Raw genomic sequence first — 18,752 nt, forward strand, 5'->3', positions numbered from 1 at the left:
GCAAAGCGTTTTCCTGCTCAGAACTTGAGAAGTGGCGAGTCCATGTTTTCTTTGTCCGCCTCGGGACTCAGCTGGATCAGAGGAGAACACAGGTCTATCAGCTGCAAGAGAGAAGGGACAGGAGGTGAACAGAGCATCCCTGACAACCCTTCCCAGCCCGTAAACACGGCAGGGCTTTGTTCACTGAAGACCAGGCTGCCTGGTGTATTCCCGCCATGGCTCGGGGCCATGACAACCCAGTAACCTGGCTCAGGCACACTGATATCTCCTAGGTCGCTCTAAGAAGTTGGGAGAAAATGCCACACACTGAAGCACTTTGAGTTCCTCAGATAGCTTCACGCACTGGGGACGCCACAGTGGAAACGACTCCTGCCCTTGAAGAACTCCGGGGTCCCGAGCAGGATTCCTTGGCGGGACGTGAACGTGGAGCTGTTGCCACCACAGATGAAGTGTACCCTGAGTCAGGTCACCCAGAGAAGCCTCGCTGGCCACTCTCCGGGGTCACAAGTACGTGAGTAGAGGCGCAAACCCAGAACCGAGACAGCCCAAGGCCAAAGCAGCACAGACCCNATTCTCATCATTTGGCCAACGTCTTGATACAGTGGAACATCCTCTGGTTTCAACATAAAAGACGGAAGCCAGCAGGGCCTGCCCGAGCCCCGTTCTGAGGGGCCGCCGACCCCCGGGCCCCGGCGGGGCTTCTGGCTCCTCACCTGGCAAGGCCTCGCCTCTGCCCTTGTGGCTCTGGTCCAATCAGGAAGGGACGAAGCTGGGACTCAAACCAAGTCTGAGTAAGTGCACCACAAAGCAGAGTCACCTCTGAGGACCTACGGATGGGGCTGCACACCAGGCCGACCGCTCAGAACGTCCAGGGATGGGCAGGGACTTGCGGCAGCTCTGAAGGCAGCTGCACTGAGCGTCCTGACTGGACAATCGCCCCAGCTCAGGGCTGAGAAGTGGCTTTGACACCGCAGGAAGAAAGTCTGTGGCCATGGCAAACTACAGTGGACGTAAAAGTGGCACCCGAGAGAATGGGGCTAAGGCCAGACATGCGTGGCCAGCCTGTGGGGTCACCATGTGATGAGAAGGCGCTTTAGGAAGTTAGCAGGTGTGTTAATTTGTTCTTATAATAGCAAAAAGAAAGGAAAGGGACTGGCTCATTACCTCCCTGCTGAAGGGCAGGACTGCAGCCTCTGTGACCGTGAGAACGTGGGCGTCACGCTGTCTGGGAGTTCACCTGAGACGAGAGAGGAAGCGTGCGGTCAGCCAAACGCGGATCAAGTGATAAGTCCATCATCTGGGGCTCTTCACCCAACGGGCAATGCTCCTCCATTTTCCCAAGTTGCAGCAAAGACGGCACAGAAGTAGGTGAGGCTCAGACAAGCCAGAGGGAAGACCCACCAGGCACAGGCGTGTGGGAAGGGCCATGTCCTCCCTCCACGGGGACCCACCCCAGGCAGGGCTTTAAGGGTTGACCACCGGGTACAGAAAGGTAGGAGCCCTCGTCGCCACCTCAGTCCGCAGCCTGGTCCCTCATCCCCAGGCAGGAAGAAGCGTGACTTGAATGACGATGACAAGACAGCTGAGACCCCTGAACTCACTAGATGCCCACAGAAGCGGCACCGACGTGGTGAGGCTCTAGGAGAGCCCCACAAAGCCCACCGACGCCCTCATTCCCCCGATCCAGGCCACAGCCAGGTCACAATAAGATGTCACATTACTGACATGAGGTCTTGTGGTTGATAAGTGTTTCCACATGGATGATCTCATCTGATGATGAGGCTGGGAGGGCTGAGCCAGGCCCAGCACGGGCTCCAGGCTGCGGCCCCACAAGTCGGTCCCCTTTCAACAATGGCATCTCAGGGACTAAGTCACAATCTCACCCTGGGGTCCCCAAAGCCACAGGGGCCAGGCCCCCCAGGCAATGCCCTATCCTCTCCTTGGAAGCCAAGGGCAGAGGCTGTCCCCAGAGCCCCTACCCCAGCCGCGGGAGGAAGGTGGAGCCGGGGCTCTGAGGCCAGGGTCCCCGCCCATCCTAAACAAACCTACACTTGCTCCCTTGGCGTCCCCCCGCCAGCTACTGCTCCGAGTCTGCACCTCTTCAAAGCAAATCTCAAAAGGGCGGCCTCACATGCTCATCTCCATTTCCCGTCTCCAATTCTTTTCAAAACTTGACCTTGTCAAAGTGATTTATGCACCAAAAAGATGAAGGATAAAGAGAAAACCTCAGTCTCCCGCCATGCCCACCCCTACTTCCAACTTGTTTCTTATGTTTCATATTTACCTTCATATTTCTAAATTACATCTACGGCTACTTCCCCTTCATTGTTTGAACTTCGATGTCACAATAAAAACCTAGCCCCCTCACAGGCCACACCTGCCTGACCTGCAGCCCACCGGGCCCTGGGTGCTGACAGCCTGACAGCCGAGTCCAGCGGTGGGCTCAGCTACACTTCCCCCACCCACCCCCCAGACCTCGGTAACTGCCTCCATTTTGTTTGCTTCTCATGTTGGGGGGTGGGGTAGGGCGAGGTTAGACCTGTTACGTGATGCCTCTGCCTTGGGAGCATTTTCCACGTGGTCAAACCTCTCGGGGCACCGAGTCCACGTTTCACGGGGTCTCTTTCTGAGGCAGTTGAGGTCTCTCTTCCACGGACCCCGTCTTCCCCCCGATCTTGGTGAAGCAAGCTCTTTAGGAGCATGGGGGACCGGTCTCTATGACATTTTACATCAAACTCTCTTATACCCTCCCGACTGACTGGGGCCGGTCCAGGGTCAGAATCCTAGGCTGGAAATTATTGCCTCCCAAAGGCTGGGGTGGCGTCCCACGTGCATGGCTTCTGGTACCCCAAGGACCAGGCCCTGTGTCAGCGCTTCGTGTGGCCCGGACACCACCTGTGTCAGGAACAGCTTCAGGAAGTTGTCCGCAAAAGGTTCCATGGCGGGGCTCTGTTCCCTGTCCCCGTGTCTCCTCTGTGGTGACAGCTGGTGTCACACGACCAACCATAAGTGGCCGTTCCCCGTGGCCTCGCCAGGACAGAGTCTGTGGGGACATCTGGCCCGAGATGAAAGGGCAAAGGTGTGAGAGGCGGCCCTGTCCTGCCCATGCGCGGAGAGACGGAGCAGCTGGCCGAGGCCAGGCGGCGGAGCGTGGAGGGCGCCGTCAGGGCGCAGCCGGGGCAGCGGGGCGGGGGAGGCCCGTGGCTCCACGCAGCTCGGCAGCAGCGGGACCGGCCGACAATCGTGCGAAGGCCTCGGGAAGAACTGTGGCTGGGGCGCGTCGGCTTCAGGCATTAGGAAGAAAGGGAGCACGCGCCGCAGGACACACTCCATGCGCCCTGCGCCACTACTGAGGTCCGGACTCATACCTGCCCGCCCGACAGCGTCCCCTGCAGCCAAGAAACCACCAGTGGACTCTGCCCGTCACCCTGAGAGGCAGCGCAACAGCCCAGGCCACTCAACTGCCCTCTCCACACTGCCACATCCTGTCCGAGCCTACCGGAGAGCCCCCAGGCCGGACCCCAGCTCACCTTTTGCACCCCCACCACCCCGACCTCTTGTCTGGATCACGGAGAGGCTTCCGCTCCCCCCACAGGGCCTGCTCTGCCCGCAGAAGAGGGCTCTTCAGAAGGTCACACTGCGCCTGCGCACACCCCCGAGGCCCCCCTCGGGTCTGCACCGAGAGCGTGCGTGGTCTCAAGGCAGGACGCAAGCTGGACTCGGGCTGCCTCTCTCGCTCGCCGGCTTGGCCGGAGTTGCTAGCGCTTGTTTAACATCCACTCTCCCCCACCTCTCAGGAAAAAATGTGGGGCGGGTGTGCAGGAAAGACAACGCGCCCCAGCTCCCCGGCAGGCGAGTGTGGCCACACGACTAAGTCCTGGCCGAGGACATGCACGGAAGTGCACGCGCAGCGTGCAGTAAGTGTCCTTTGAAAGGAAGGGATTTGCTCTGCACGGATTCCATCTTTCCTGCCGGTAGGTACGAGGGCCGGAGCTGGTGCAGCCACACTAGACCACGAAGAAGAGAAGCGAATCGTGGCAAAACAGGACGGAAGAGGCCCGGGCCGCTAGCACCAAGGAGAGCCTGCGGCTCCGAAATGCCTACCCAGACTTTTCTGTGACAGGGAAATAAAGTGTTGTGTGGGCAGGTGGCAGACTCTAACGCCAAGCACTGTGGGCACATTCCCACCTCCCTGGCCTTCGTGCTGGTTCCAGAGCTGGACCTTTGCCCGCACCGTTTCCTGCCCCGACTGTCCTCCCCCTGCAGTCCTTGCGGTTCAGGCCTCTGCTGAGCGTCATCTCCCGAGAGGGGTCTGCGCCGACCACCTCAGCCGACAGGACCCCCGTCTAAATTCCTCCCCAACACACACTGCTCGTTCCGACATCTTCCTCTGTCGTTCGCTTCATGATACTTGTGATCTGAAAGTATACTTCTTTGATGACGTTTCCTACATTTTACTATTAAAACGTAAATTACGCGAGAGAAGGGCCTGTCTTATCATCGGGCCCCTTCGCCCTAAAGAAGCGCCTAGTGCTGGCAGACACTCAGCAGAGCAGCTCGTACTCACGTGAGCAGGAAATCAGTGAGGTTTCTGGGCGTTCAAGGCCATCTGCGCTCGCCAGCAATGCCGACAACTTCAAAACATCCAAGGCGCCTGGAAAGCGCCTACTTAAGAGAGAGGGCCAGAATGACCCTCTCCCCGAAACCAGCTCCGTACTGCGTTGTGTCCTGCCAACGTGTTAGGGTAACTGCCGTGACCGAACACCTGCCCACTCCTGCCAGACACTGCTGGGCTGCTCCTGGTGGCCCCGTCGGAACGCGGGTGCGGGAGGGGAGAGCCTGAGCAGGCGTGGCGGCCTCACTGGTTTGAGGGGACAACGGTCGGGGTTCTGGGAGGCTAAGGAGGCTGGAGTTTGAAGGGCAGAATACTAGAGAGGAGGGAGCCACAGAGAGGGTTCTCGAAATCAGAGCGGGACCCCAAGTCTTTGCTGCTTCATAAGCTGCTGTGCACATGTCAGGTGAGACTCCAAAAGGCTGGGATGAGGACTACAGGGAACAACTGCCACCCCTAATACGGGGCTGGGACACACTCGCACCCAGCAGCCCGACCAGGAACTAGGGAACACGGCATGTTCAGCAGGCTCGGAAAGACCCACGCTACCAGCCAGGCTGACCTATCCCGAGAGCGAAGGCTGCTGGGACTTGCCCCAGCAAAGCTTAAGGAGCGTCAGAAGGAGCCAGGTGACATGGACGCACCTGCCGCCGAAGCAGCTCCAGCCCCTCAAAGAAAACAAACCCAAATACTCAAAGCTGTGAAGTTTACAAAGTCCAGCAGACAGTAAGAAATTATCAAGCACGTGAAAAATGAAGAAGCAGGAAAATGTGACCATAACCAGGAAAAACTGGAAAAATTAGTCAACAGAAACAGACCCCAAAATGACAGGGAAGACGCGATTAGCAGAAATGGACTTTAAAACAATCATAAACACATTCGAGAATTTAAAGGAAAGCATAAACACCACGGGACACAACGTGGAAACTATAACATCAGAAGTGAAAAGTTAGCTGAATGGGCTCAATAGCCGATCAGACACACTGCAGAAGGAAAGATGTCTGAGCCTGAAGACACGACAGTAGAAGCCATCCCAACGGAAGCATAAGAAAAGAGGCTGGGGGAAGAAAGAACAGAGCTTCAGTGACCTACAGGATGACAGCAAGAGGTCTATGATACATGTGCTTAGAGGCCCAGCAAGTGAGAGGGAGCAAGAACAAATATTTGAAGAAATAATGCCCACATTTTTTCCAGATTTGATTAAAAATATCAACTCACGGATCCAAAAAGCTCAAGAACTCCCAAGCATAATAAACACAAAGCCACACGCAGACACATAATAGTTAAAATGCTGAAAATAACGAGAGAAAAATCCTGAGAGCAGCGAAAGAGCAATGACACGTACACAGAGGGGAGGGGCGTGAGAGAAGACACCCCCTGGCTTCTCACCCAGAACAAGCCGGGGGACACGGTTAAAGCGCTCGGAGAGAGGACGCAAAGAAACCGGCGTCACCAAAACTAATGTTTTCTTAACTTGAAATACAATTTGTTCAATATGTTTAAAACCCAGTAAGATGTTCCTACTACTTACCAGTAGCAAACTTGGGAATTTTAAACCGATTTGTAGGGGCAGGCATAACCTTGGTCTTGGAATTCAGAGAAGAACCCCGCCTTCGTGCACTCCCAGTTTTGTTCAGTGGAGATCGCGACGAACTGGAGGGAGGGTCCAGTCCCAGGCGCCCCCGTTCTGGAGTCGGGGTTTGGGTGAGCGCTGAGGTGGTGGGCACCGCGGGCTGCTCTGCTGTCGACTCGGCTGGCCCGGCCCACCTGCTCGGCCGGCACGCAGCGGCAGGGCCTGCCTGCGGAGCCGGCCACAGCAGAGAGGGTCCCGCCCCGCCCGCCCGGCTGCAGTTTGACAGGGGCCGGGAACTGTTAGCAGGGATGCTTGGACGCTCATGTGATTTAGCTGGAAGAGGACACACAGAATCTGGTTATCACTCAAGATTATGTTATTTTTAAATTATGAAGTTATTTAACAAACACATAAGATATGCTGTCTTCGGCATATCTGCCTTTATTAAAATGTGAAGAAAATTATTTCATTCTATCATGATTTCCATATAAGAAAAGCACATGACAATATGAACAATATTCTGTATGTCCATCGTGCAATATCCTCAAACACAGGACAACCCAGGTTGCTTGTGGCTTGGCTGAGTGCGTGCTAAGGGGCTGAATCGAGACGCGATTCCCAGGATGTGTATGAGCATACATAAATTCGAGCTCGCCTATCTTCGTTGATTATGTCAACAGCAGAAATCTACTCTTGTTGAACAAGCAGAAGTGGGTAGTCTAGTCACGTGCCTGTGAAGGAAATCGCTATTTGAGTCACTGCCCTGTCATTTCACAGAGTGACAACCCCACTCACATCCAGAATCCAGACATTTGGATACGGACTTGAGCTTAGGATTCCCGTCCCAAGTTCCTGCTTTGCTTTAAACAAGGTGGTTTTTAAACCACTTAGAGCTAAGCCTTGGGAGACGAGCGAGCTCCACCCCCAGCCCCTAAGGAACAGATGCTCCTGCCCTGCTCCCCATCTCCTGCTCGCTAGTGGCCTGGGGGAGGGCTGCCCTCCCCGGGCTCGCTGTGCCTCCCCCCCATTTCTGGGATCTATAAGTAATACGTCTGGTGACTTGACTTCCGTTGTCTGAGTGGACTGAGGCTGCGCCGTCAAATCAGAACGAGCGCAGGCTGTTCACTTGCCCAAAGTGGGAGCTCAGATGCCGAGAGAGCTCCTTGCCACCCCCGTGGGTGGCTTGTGCCTCCTCATTCATCAGGTTGCATCTTGTATTTTAATTTAATCCACCAGCTGCAGGCCCCACCTGCCTGGTCAGGGTGGTGGGGAGGGGGACAGGGAGAGGACACGCAATCGCTAGGGTCCACTCCCTTCAATTACAAGGACGTTGGGTCATATCAACCACGAGCGCCAGTTAGAACAGCAGCAAACTAGCTGAAAACACTCAGCTGCCAACATACCCAACACACGAGTCAGTCTGGTAAAAGTGGTTTGTTTTTTTTCGACTAGGAAAGAACCGGCTTCTCTGGGAAGAGCAGAGCATGTGACTGGCAGACAGAGGCGGCCAATGGGCATCCGACGCATCCTGCCACAAAGGCGCGGAGCACAGGGTGCTCTGCTGAGAAAGGACAGCTGGGACACGGGTTACTCTGGCCTCGAGGGGTCGGGACACCCCACCCACTTCCTTGAAGGCAACCGAGGTTCCCTGGAGATGCAGCCCCTTGCGAGCGCCTTCTTGTGATTCATAAAGAACATTTTCTTTAGAGTTTTTGAAGACTTCGTTTGCTTTCATTCTCCAGCCCAGCTTCTGCACAGGATGCCTTGGGATTGGCTGCAGGGAGGTCACGTGAACCATGACCCAGTCATCCCGGACGACGTCATCGGCCTCTCACCCTGCCTGCGGGTGGAGGGAACTCGGTCTAGTCTACTGAGTGCTGGAGGCAAAATTTCTTGTCAGTCTGTGGCCACGGTAACGTTCACGTCTCCCCTTGAGTCGAACCCACCCGGTGGCTCAACAGTTCCAACGTCATTCACCGACTTCCTCTCTCACCACTCGAATGAGTCTATCTTTTTGTCCCAATGGCATCAATTTCATCAATAAACGCGATGGGTGGTGCATTGTTCGGAGTTTGGGCCCATCGCCCGCTGCATCTGGTATGTTCAGAACCGGCCCTCTCAGGAGAGTGGCTGGGCTTGGGGTGCTACCGTTCTAGCCAGTAAGGTTCCACCTGTGCCAGGTGGACCATGAGAGTGGCCCTGGGGGCTTTATACCGCCTCTTCATAATGTTCAGGACGAGCGAGAGGGAGAACCTCACATGCCTTAAGTCCCTGGGTTTGGCTGTTCGACGCCCCCCCATGTCGGCTCAACCCTCCCATGTCAGCACAGGTCTCCTGAGGGGCCACTGTCATCACTGTGACCAGCGCCGCCCATCAGCACCCCCATCAAGGCGGGCACCTGTGGTCCAGCAGACCCCTGTCTGCAACAGAACAAGTGCTGACCTGCAGAACAAGTGGTGTCCTGAGCCCACGGCTGTGGACACAGTGGCGGGACTGTCATCGATGAGCTCTTCCAAGGCTCCAAATAACCTTGGGGTCCCCTCAGATCACCCCCCTTGGATCTTTCCTCCTCCTTTCTTCCAAAGGCTTCACTTGTTGCTGATTTCTATCGGATTCTCCTCCAGGAGACAGTCTTTAATTCTCACTAATGATTTTAAGTGGCGCTGTGTGAAGTGTCCCCAGTGGCAGTCCGCGGGCAGCGTTGGGTCCCTGTATTCTTTTCCCCACTCTGGTTGGTACAGGAAGTCCTCCTGTCTTTTTCTGTCCTTGTCACCCTTCTTGCCAACTCCAGGACTATGACACCACTCTGACTTGGACTCATCTGACTTCACCTGCTCTGGTTAAAATTCTTGAAGAAAGCTTTCAGCTCATACTACACAATGCGTGACAGCCACCCCACACTCCTCCCCACATGCAGTGGGGAGCAGAGAAACCCACACGCACCAGAAGCCCATTCACTGTCTCAGCCTTTACCAGAGCTAGGGATGCAGAGGTCATAAACAGAGATGGCGCTGATGCCCCCGAACCAACACAGCAGAACAGACGGGACAATGCCTAACGCAACTGAACTGCCTGCCATTAATCACGCGCCACGTGCCAGAGACAGGGCTGGCACCCCACGTGGCTCGTCCAGTGCTCACAGGAACACTGCAAGGGGCACCGTCTCCTCAGTCCGCAAAGGCACGGGAATGACTTCAGTTCCCGGCCACCAGCTGGCAGTGAGGGCTCTAAGTCAGATCAATCTGATTGCAGAGTTCACGCTTTTCACACTTGGTGAACTAGCGTCCGCGGCTGTACGGGAATAGTATCTGAGGGGTGTCTGGAACCCAGGGCAGGAAACCCAGCGCCTTCCCCAGAGCCTGGAGGGTTCTCTCCGTGGCCACTAGATGTCAGCCTTGGCTCGGCAGGAGAGAGAGGCAGCCTGGCCCTGAACAGCGCTGGCAGTGAGGGTTCAGGCTACCCATCAGGAGTGACCAGGGTCGCGTGCACTGAACCACCTGGAACCGTCTTATTTGTTTTTTTTTAAAAATCCCGTGTGCAATTATATTTCCACTGAGGCTGCTCTCGGCCTCCTTCTGGGTTCTCTGGTGCCCGGAACCTACACGCGCTCTGTGACTGTGTGTCCCCCCAAATTACGACCTCCCGTCTGAACATGTCTCCCCCAGAGGGGAAGCCCCTCGAGGGCAGGGACCCTAATGCTGTACCCCCTGCCTCAGACCACAGCAAGCCTTCAAGAACCTTCTGCGGAGCCTCGGCGGTTCCGTGAAAACAGCCTGAGAGGCCAGACAACGTACCTCTGCCTGCTGCTGGGGAGGCGCACGCGCTGGACGCCAGGCCAGACGCAGACCCCCGGGAAGAGGGCTGTCTCGCAAGACGGCCGGCACCACCAGGTGGCTTTAGCAGGGTTTTCTTCAGCCCCGACTGAAACGAAACGTTAAGAAATCATCAAAGATGTCATTATCTACCATGACTCACTGCCACAAAAGTAGGGTTTTAAAATCATTCTTAATGATTTAATAATTATCATCGTGAATCTAAAGCGGGAAAAGGTCAAGCACTGCTCTAAAGTCCTGCACGAGGAACACCGGGGAGCTCGTTGAAATGCACATTCTCGGGCCCCGACCCAGACCCACTGAATGGGCAGCGGGGGGCCCAGCTTTCGGCAGTTTCTACGCAGACACTCGGCTCAGTCTGGCCACCGATGCTGGAAAACCGACGGCACAGATGCGGAAGGTTCGTCTCCGGGCCTGTGAGGAGCTGCGCTTTCAGAGCTTCAGCACCCCGTCTCGTCCACACAGGGTGAGAGCCGCAGGGAGCAGCTCCGCATCCGGGACACGCAGAACCAGGGGGACACTGAACCCAGGGAGGACGGGCTGTTCTCCACCCACAGCGCCCAGCCCTCACCGCAGGGCGGGCCCTTTCGTTGCATTTCTCCATGCTGCCTCTGGTGGGCCACATTTTCGACCTTGCTAACCTTGACCTGAATCAAAAGACACGCCCCATGTATACGCGGCCCACCTAGTCCCTCCCTCGCCCACAGCCACAGCCCACCTGCAGCCCGCCCCTCTCACCTTGTTTGGAACAGGGAGCGATCTCTTGCCTTGGACCAAGTGGCTTCCACTGGCTGGCATGCCGGTGACGTGCTGGGCAGCGCTGGGCTTGTCAGGTGGGATGTTTCTGTGGGATTCCTTTTCATTTAGGATTTTCATCCTGGAAGGACTAGCTGGTTTCTCTTTCACAGGCTGAAAAATTTTAAATTGAAATGTGAGAACTGTCTAGTCGTCTGACAATGCACAGACACACAAAGGCTTTGATTCAGAGCCGTGGAGGGCACTGTCCATCTTCCCAGCGCTGTACATGTCCCTGACTTCACCAGCGAGACTGGGGACCCGAGCGGTTCACTCTCCCCGCCAAATCACCACGGACGAAAATGATGATGGAATTCGCTTCCTCATTAAAAATGGCCAAATAAAACCAAGATCAATGGTTAATAGGAGAGCCGTCTCCCAGAGCCCCTCCTCGGTCAGGATTTCCGTTAAGGACGATAATGAGGACACGGGTTCTGGTTACACAGAGTATAAACACTGTACAGAAGGGACCATTCACCCGCCGGTCAGTCCCTCTACCAGAGAAGCTGCTCGGCCGCAGTAAACCTCCCCCGTCCGGTCCTGAGAGCCATTGCCTTTGGCGAGCCGGTCAGACACACCATGACCCCGTCCACGGGCCTGCGTGGACGCCGCCACACTTACAGAAACCACCCCGATGAACAGTGAGGAAGAAGCAACGGAAGCTCGTAAAGTCACGGGGATGAAGCGGCAACTATGCTTGACGACGTTGTTTAAACTGAGATATTCCTCACATAAGATAAAAATTCACCACTTTGAAGCGCACGCTCCAGGGGTGTATTTGCTGTGTTGGGCAACCATCATCACGACCTAATGGTAGCACATTTTTGTTGCCCCTGAAAGAAACTCATAACTGTTGGCAGTCACCCCCCATCCCTTCGACCTCCCCGGTCCAGGCGGCCACTAATCCACGCCCTGCCTCTACGGTTTGTCGATTACGGGCACTTCTTAGAAATGGGGTCACACAATACATGACCTTTTGTGTCTGGCTTCTTTCACTGAGCAAAAGTTTTCAGGGGTCATCCATTTTATAGCACACATCGGCACTGCATTTCGTTATTGCCAAAAGTACTCCATTGTATGGGTGGACCACGTTTAATTTATCCGTTCATCAGTTGATGGACACCTGAGTTATTGTAAATAATGCTGCAGGCTTTTGTGCGGACACACGTTTTCAGTTCTCTTGGGCACAAACTGCCGGGTCGCATGGGAACCCTCTGCTCGACACCTCCAAGGACAGCCAGACTGTTTCCCACACAATGCATGAGGGCGCTGATTGCTGCACGTCCCCCACAACACCTGCTCTTTTCTGGGTTTTAATTCTTACTACAGCCAGCCGAGCCATCCTCCTGAAAGCACACTTGTAAGCAGCACAGCCACGTGGTCCCGCCGTTTCGAGACCATCTTCGCAGGGGCAAGAGAGTGCCAGCGAGTCGCTAGGGAAGCGAATGGCTCTTCCCACGGTGGGAAGTGTGTGTGGGGGGCGGGGGAGTTCCCATCTCGCTGCCCAGCTAACACTTCACTGACGAAACTCTGCTCACTGCTCGGAGGAAAACAGAAGGCCCCAGAACAGCCAGCGTTATGCTGCAGCCTCTGCCCTCGGTCCACGTGTCACACACACGAACCCTCGCCTGGGCTCATGTGTCACACGCAACACCCATGTCAACCTCATTCTAGAAACATCACTTTAGAAATTTACATCCAAACGGCCTCCAGAACCCCAGCCACTCAGGGGAGGCACGGGCCGGCCGCCTCCTCCGCCCAGGCTCTGCCCGGTTCAACTCCGGTCCGGGCCGTTGGGAGTCATATGACCCAAGAGATGGGCCTGCAGAGGGAAAAAGGCACCCAGGCCCTCGCTGGGTGTTTTGCTGTGACCTAGACCGCGGACGCCCCACAGAGCGTCATCGCTATGACGGGCTCGGCTGAGGCCTGTCGCCCAGGGCGGGGCAGAGCCGGGGACAGCTCCTCGGGCCTCTGCAACACTCCTCCAAAGTATGAGCTTCCTCCTCCGCTGAGCACGCAGCCAAACCTGGAAGCACGTCGGGCAAACCTGGAAGCAGCCGACAAGCCCCCAGGACCCCTGGCACCCTGGAGTCCGCTGACCACACCCCAAAGGCAACCCTGTCCACTGCCACTCCCCAGGACAGCTCATCACTTACCTCCTGCAAGGAAAGCAATCTAAACTAAGCCACAGCTAAGGAGGACCACTGGTGGCTACTCCAGGAGGGGGCTTTCTGGAAGTTGCTCGTTAATGCGAATGAAATTCCTAACGGGAGGAATGGCCAACGAGAGGAATGGCCAACAAAACCAAAGGAAAAGTTTCAAACAGAATTTAGGAGGCAGTGCTTTTAAGTCATCACATTAGCGAGGCAGCCCTGGCCCACCCGCCCCAAGCCCAGCTCCCCACTGGGCGACTGCCCTTCCCCACATCCCCTGCGGAGGAGCTGCATCTCCAAGCTCCTCCCCGTAAAGGTTTCCACTGCAAGGCCACACTGAGACGGCTAAGAGGGGGCAGCATCTCCGTCCCCCGGTGAACATTCTGGACAGGGTTTTGTCTACCTTTTCCACGGCCAAATGGATGCTTTTTCCTCTAACAGAGGAAGCTCGGGGTGGCAGCAATTTGCTGATGACCTTTTTCTGAGTCACTGCCTGGCTTGGAAGGTGGGTAGGACTTGGTTCCGCTGGCAAAGGACAAGAAGACAGAGGTGGCCCCTGAGGCCGGGAGAGGCTGGCCTGGGCAGGAGCCCCCTGCAGGCCCACGCCCGAGGGGGGCTGGGTCCCCGATAGCAGCGGCCCCATCAAGGGGCTGTCTGACAGGTAGTACGTCTCCCTCTTAAGTGACTTGGGGCTTTTCTTCATTTCATTTTCTTTCTCAAACAGGTTCATTTTTAATTTTGATTCCTGTATGAATCTTTCCACGCCCTGGCTCCAGGGGTCCTCGGGCCTGGCAGCTCGGGCTGCCTTGTTTTTGCTGTTGCTTTCTATCTGCAAGGCCAACAAGTGAGCTTCTTTATACACTTCCACAAACTTCTCCCCAGGGAGAGGGCTCCAGCGGAAGTGACTCTGTGATGCTGGCCAAAGAGGTTCTTCCGGAATCTTTGTATTTAATTCTAAGCTGGCAGCAATACATCTTTCTTTATGCCCAACAGGTCCAAAAAAGACTTCATCGTCTTCATTTGCACTATTTCAAAAGAAAAGGATTATTAGTAGCACTGGCATTTAAGTGGAAGCTTTTAGAATGTGGTCACACTCAAGGCAAGGGAAGAAAACTCATCTGCTCACCTTAAAGAAGACAATGAAAGATCAAAGTCAAATTTTTCATCGGCCAAAAGAAGAATGTCTGGAGGGAGAAAAGTCTGCCATTATTTTAGGGCTGGGGCTGATAGAGAGAAAAACATTACCAGTCTCTACGGCCGAACCCGCAGATAAAACCGCACTTTGCACCCCATCTGTGTTCCCGCCATACTGCCTTCCCAGCCCCGTCTGTTTATACGTCTAACAGACCACAGGCTCTGGGTTAGGGGGTCCCTCTGCTAGCTCCCACGCCCCACTCCGCCCCAGGGCTCCCACAGCACTTGGACCCGACTTCTGTCACTGCACTAGGCTAGCTTCGCTGTTCTGTAAATGTCTCTTGACCCCTCTGTGGCCCCCAGGAGACTGTAAGCTCCTCTAAGACAACAAACTAACTCTCTCCCAATGTCCAGCTAAATGCCTGGACACTTAGCAAATACTGATCAAAACACACTGAATTGACATTTCAATAAAGTTTATACGGAATTTAACAATTCTTATCTTATTTGATCCCAACAAATGCTGCAGCATGCTTAGTAAAACCATAAAGTTTTAAAATATATTAATAACCTAATTAGGTCCTAATTAGTCAATTCGATTAGCCCTAGTTACCTAATAATCAAGGCAAAGGTAGAAAGCACAAATGCACAAAAGAAATAAGCAGAGAGAGAGGAAATTAGAAGATTCATAGGCTAGGTTGCTCCACTCCATGCACATACACCTAAGAACTTGGCTGAAATGCATAATTATCGAGGAAGCAGAATTTACTTATTTTGTATTTAAATTATTTATATTGACTTATTTATAAAACCGACTCCAGAAGAGAGGAAAACATCTTAATTATTCATTTATCGTAAAATAACTGGACAAATTTATTAAAGAGATATTCTCTCCCCCAAAAGCACAAGTCCCAGATAGTTTCGCAGGATAATTCTACCGAATATATGTGTGTGTGTGTGTGGGGGGTGTGTGTGTGTATTTTTTTTTTTTTTTTAGGCAAGGCAACCTTTGGTTGACCTCACAGATCGCAAGGACCTTGCCAACTTACAATCCCTTATTTTTTGATTTTTACGCCTACAGCACCTGGTCTTCCTAGGTGGTCTCCCATCCAAGTACTAACCAGGCCCGACCTTGCTTAGCTTCCAAGATCAAACGGGATTGGGCTTGTTCAGGGTGGCATGGCCGTAGACTACCAAATCTTTAAAGAACATATAATTCCAAATTTATTTATATTGCTCCAAAGGACAGAAAACGGAAATCTCCCAACTTAATTTTATGAAGCATATATAACCACACCAAATCCTAGAGTTTACCCAATAGGGAAAGCTACTGACCAGTCTCAACATAAAAACCCTAAGTAGGAACATCAGCAAATAGAATCTAGCGACACATCAAAAAAAGACAACTAACTCATGACCAGGTGAGGTTTGACCAGGACTGGAGGACTGCAGGCCGTCTCATTCCACACAGCCTAGTGACACCCTCCTCGTATCACCAGACCTAAAGGGAGGCCCACGCGATTGTCCCCATGCGTGTTGACAAGGCATATGATAAACTGCGACATACGCCGTTGACTCTGAAAGCGCTTCATGAAAAGTAATAGATGTATTTTATCATAGAGGAAGTATCCAGCTCAATCCGAAAGCCAGAATTATGTTTAATGGGATACCATGAGAAGCGTTCCTTTTAAAGCTGGGACAAACATATTCTATCAGGATAGGCTAACTTATGCTGAAATAACAAACCACCACCAAGTCACGAGTGGCTTATAATAACAAAGCAGCATTTCTCACTCAAACTCTGTGTCCCTGAGGCTAGGCTGGCCCTGTCCCACATCCTCCTCACTGCAGAACCCCACTGATGGAGCCTCCGCCTTCAGCAACTCTGCTGATCTTCATGGCAGAAGAGGAGATAGTAACTTTCAAGGCATCTGAGCCAAATGCAACTTCAAGTTGCAAATACAACGCTATCATGTACCCATGAGAAAAAAAAAAACGGAGAAATACTGAGGACCAGCACCAGGGATGACCATCGATGTGTAAATTAACCCACAAGCCAGTCTTGGGCTTAATGGAAAAAGACGAAATTCCATCAAAGCCGGCAAGGCACTGACCTCTACTGTCACCACGATTGTTCTGTTATGCATGACCCAATCAGTCAGACGAAGAAAAATAAACCATGGGGAAATTATTTTATAACCTGGAGTGCGGAGGTCTAAGACACCAAACTGGAAGCCATAGAATAAAAGGTTGAGGGTCCAATATGTAAAAAATGTTTCAAATCTCTGCATGGCAAAAATCACCATGAGCAAAGTTAAAAGAAATAATTAATGGGGAAAGTATATTTGCAGCTCACGTCGCAAAGGGCTACTCAAAATGGTGCCTACAAACCACTAAGAAAACAAGAACATAATGGGTGAACAGACAAAGGTTATGAACAGATAAAATTCACGGAAAATAAAATGCAATGGTCTTAAATTTATGACAAAAAGTTCAGCCTCGCTCAAAAATACAAGTAATGAAAAATAAACGTAGCAAAGGATTCCACTAGTCACTTGTCAGATTGTTAAAGATTAAAAGTTAGGTGAACTGTAGGCAAGGCTGTGGGGAAAGAGATTCTGCTGGGGAAGGCGGCGATCATTATGGCTCTGCCGAGGGTAACGGGGTGGTGCCTGCCTCCCAGGTCTGAGCACACAGCGCGAGGCCCAGCACGTCTACCTCTGTGAGCGTATCCTGCGGACACTGATATCCAAGATCATCGAGATAAATGAGGCACCAAAAAATAAGATGCAGGACAGGGCTGGATATGCGGCGAAGAGGGGAAGCTCTCTAAAAAGCAGAGAAATGACTGGCCTTGGACACGTAATGCTCGCGCTTGCACAGAATGGATCTGAACGAACACCCAAGAGGCCGATGACACCAATGGGCTTTGGAGGGGGCAAATGGGTGGCTGAGGGACGAAAATGAGAGGCAGATATTTCACTTTTTACATGTCTGAACCTAGAAGTCAATTTTATAGGTCACTTCTAGAAACTTCCAATGGTCAGGTAGAGAAAAAGGAATTCTGGACCAGGAGTCAGGCTCCAGCAAAGTGACCTTGGGCTGCTGACTCATTCATTTTGCAAACATGTGCCACGGTCTCTACCAGCCGCCAGGCAAACACAGGGCACATGGTACTGCCCCGGGGCATGCACTGCTTAGTGGCGAGTGATGCAGCAAATGCCTTCCTATATACAACGAAGACTCCATGATGACTGGCAAGTCTCTAGACGGTTTCTGCAAAATGAAGGTGATAAGGACACTTGGATACCCAGTCTACCTGCCCCGCATGGGTGTGGTGAGGAGCAAGGGTAAGAGAATGCCAACTTGCTTTAAAGGATAAAGAGGGCACTGCTGTTAATTCATCTTACGAGGCTGTACTCTCACCTGGGCACTCAAACCAGACAGAAAGAACAAGACAGCAAAGTTACAGGCCAGGCTCCATGACTACTATGGTCGCAAAGATCCCAAACAAGTGTGGGCAAACGCAAACCAGCGGCAAACGTAAAAACACCAAATTCAATCCGCAAATATCCCATTGCCTATGAAGCACCAGGTGCTCTTGGCAATGGGGACACTGAAGCAAATGAGAGTGGTAAGAACCCCTCTTAGGAGGGAATTTAAAGCTGGGTTGGGGATATGGGGGGCGGGGAATGAAAAATAAGGGTGTTAGACGGTCGCAAACTCCTTGAAAAGGGTTATGAGTTCCATGGGTACGGAGCACAGACAGGGTGAGCACTGAATAAATAAACAAATTAAGTCATCACAGAAGGATTAAAGCAATCAACATTTTCACTGAGCTCCCTGAATAACGGGTGCTGCAGTGACAAGGACGTACCATCCTTCTTGGGAACATCAGTCGCCGTTTCTCCTGCCTGGCTGGCTGAAGGCACTTCGCTGCCGTCTCCTTCCATGCCGAGTGCTATCGGGAAGTGCCTGCAGGGAGGAGGGGGACAGAGGTGAGCAGGTCTCGGAACCCAGGCCCCCGGTTCCTCCGCCCTCAGTGACTCCCAGCAGCGTGAGCCGCTGCGGCACGGATGGGGACAGAGCGAGCTGGCGGCTGCGGCCAGGTCAGGGAGAAAGGCAGCCAGAGGCCGCCTGACATACAGCTCGAGACCCTCCGCGACGCACGCCCAGAGGCCGCGCGCCTCCAAGCCGGGAGCTCCGGGAGCGACGCCGGTCCGAGCCAGGCCTGAACGCCCCGGATGGGGACAACGGAATTCTCAGCTCTCGGGCCGGACTGTGGGGACTGTGGTTTGTTCCCGGAGTGGCCACGTCCTAACTGTAGTCCCGAAGGAGCGCGCAAGGGGACCCTACCGACCCCAGCCCGAGCCCAACTAGACCCCCTCACCCCTAGCGGCTGCGATGTCCCGACGACTGGCCCTGCCTCGAATTTAAATGCGGCACGGCGGGCGCGGTGCAGGCTGCGATTGGCCGGTTTGAAAAGGGCAATGTAAGGTCGCCGCGCCCAGTGCATCCTGGGGGTTGTAGTCGGGGTGGGCGGGGCCGGAGGAGGCGCGTGGCGCGCCTGCGCACTGCCTCCGAGCGCGGGCGGGTTGCGCATGCCCGAGGTCCGCCCGGTGCCTGCGGTCGCGCAGCGCGGGGCGGGGCTT

General features: G+C 53.8%; 1 protein-coding gene, 1 non-coding gene and 1 pseudogene across 4 annotated transcripts; all 3 read right to left on the minus strand.

The window, feature by feature from the left end:
* Positions 1-1,145: 1,145 nt before the first annotated feature.
* On the minus strand, positions 1,146-18,590 carry GTSE1 (G2 and S-phase expressed 1). 3 transcript variants are annotated; one of them, XM_039863169.1, is made up of 9 exons: positions 18,491-18,590; positions 17,978-18,075; positions 14,093-14,150; positions 13,370-13,991; positions 10,757-10,927; positions 9,980-10,106; positions 6,144-6,518; positions 4,568-4,654; positions 1,146-1,237 (listed from the first exon to the last, which is right to left on the minus strand). In XM_039863169.1, the coding sequence occupies exons 2-9, from the start codon at positions 18,051-18,053 to the stop codon at positions 1,161-1,163; spliced, it is 1,593 nt and encodes a 530-aa protein (XP_039719103.1). In that variant the 5' UTR covers positions 18,054-18,075; positions 18,491-18,590; the 3' UTR covers positions 1,146-1,160. The 3 variants fall into 3 exon arrangements, with proteins under 3 accessions (XP_039719103.1, XP_039719105.1, XP_039719106.1); XM_039863171.1 differs by lacking the exon at positions 18,491-18,590 and adding an exon at positions 18,271-18,484; XM_039863172.1 differs by lacking the exon at positions 18,491-18,590 and adding an exon at positions 18,247-18,484.
* LOC120603012 (26S proteasome regulatory subunit 4-like) lies at positions 7,971-9,264 on the minus strand (annotated as a pseudogene).
* Positions 15,173-15,291, minus strand: LOC120603077 (5S ribosomal RNA). The gene has a single exon (XR_005652958.1). It is a non-coding gene; the product is annotated as a 5S ribosomal RNA (ribosomal RNA).
* Positions 18,591-18,752: the final 162 nt, after the last annotated feature.

Source organism: Pteropus medius, unplaced genomic scaffold (genome assembly GCF_902729225.1).
Source record: "Pteropus medius unplaced genomic scaffold, Ma_sr-lr_union100, whole genome shotgun sequence".
NCBI classification, from domain to species: domain Eukaryota; kingdom Metazoa; phylum Chordata; class Mammalia; order Chiroptera; family Pteropodidae; genus Pteropus; species Pteropus medius.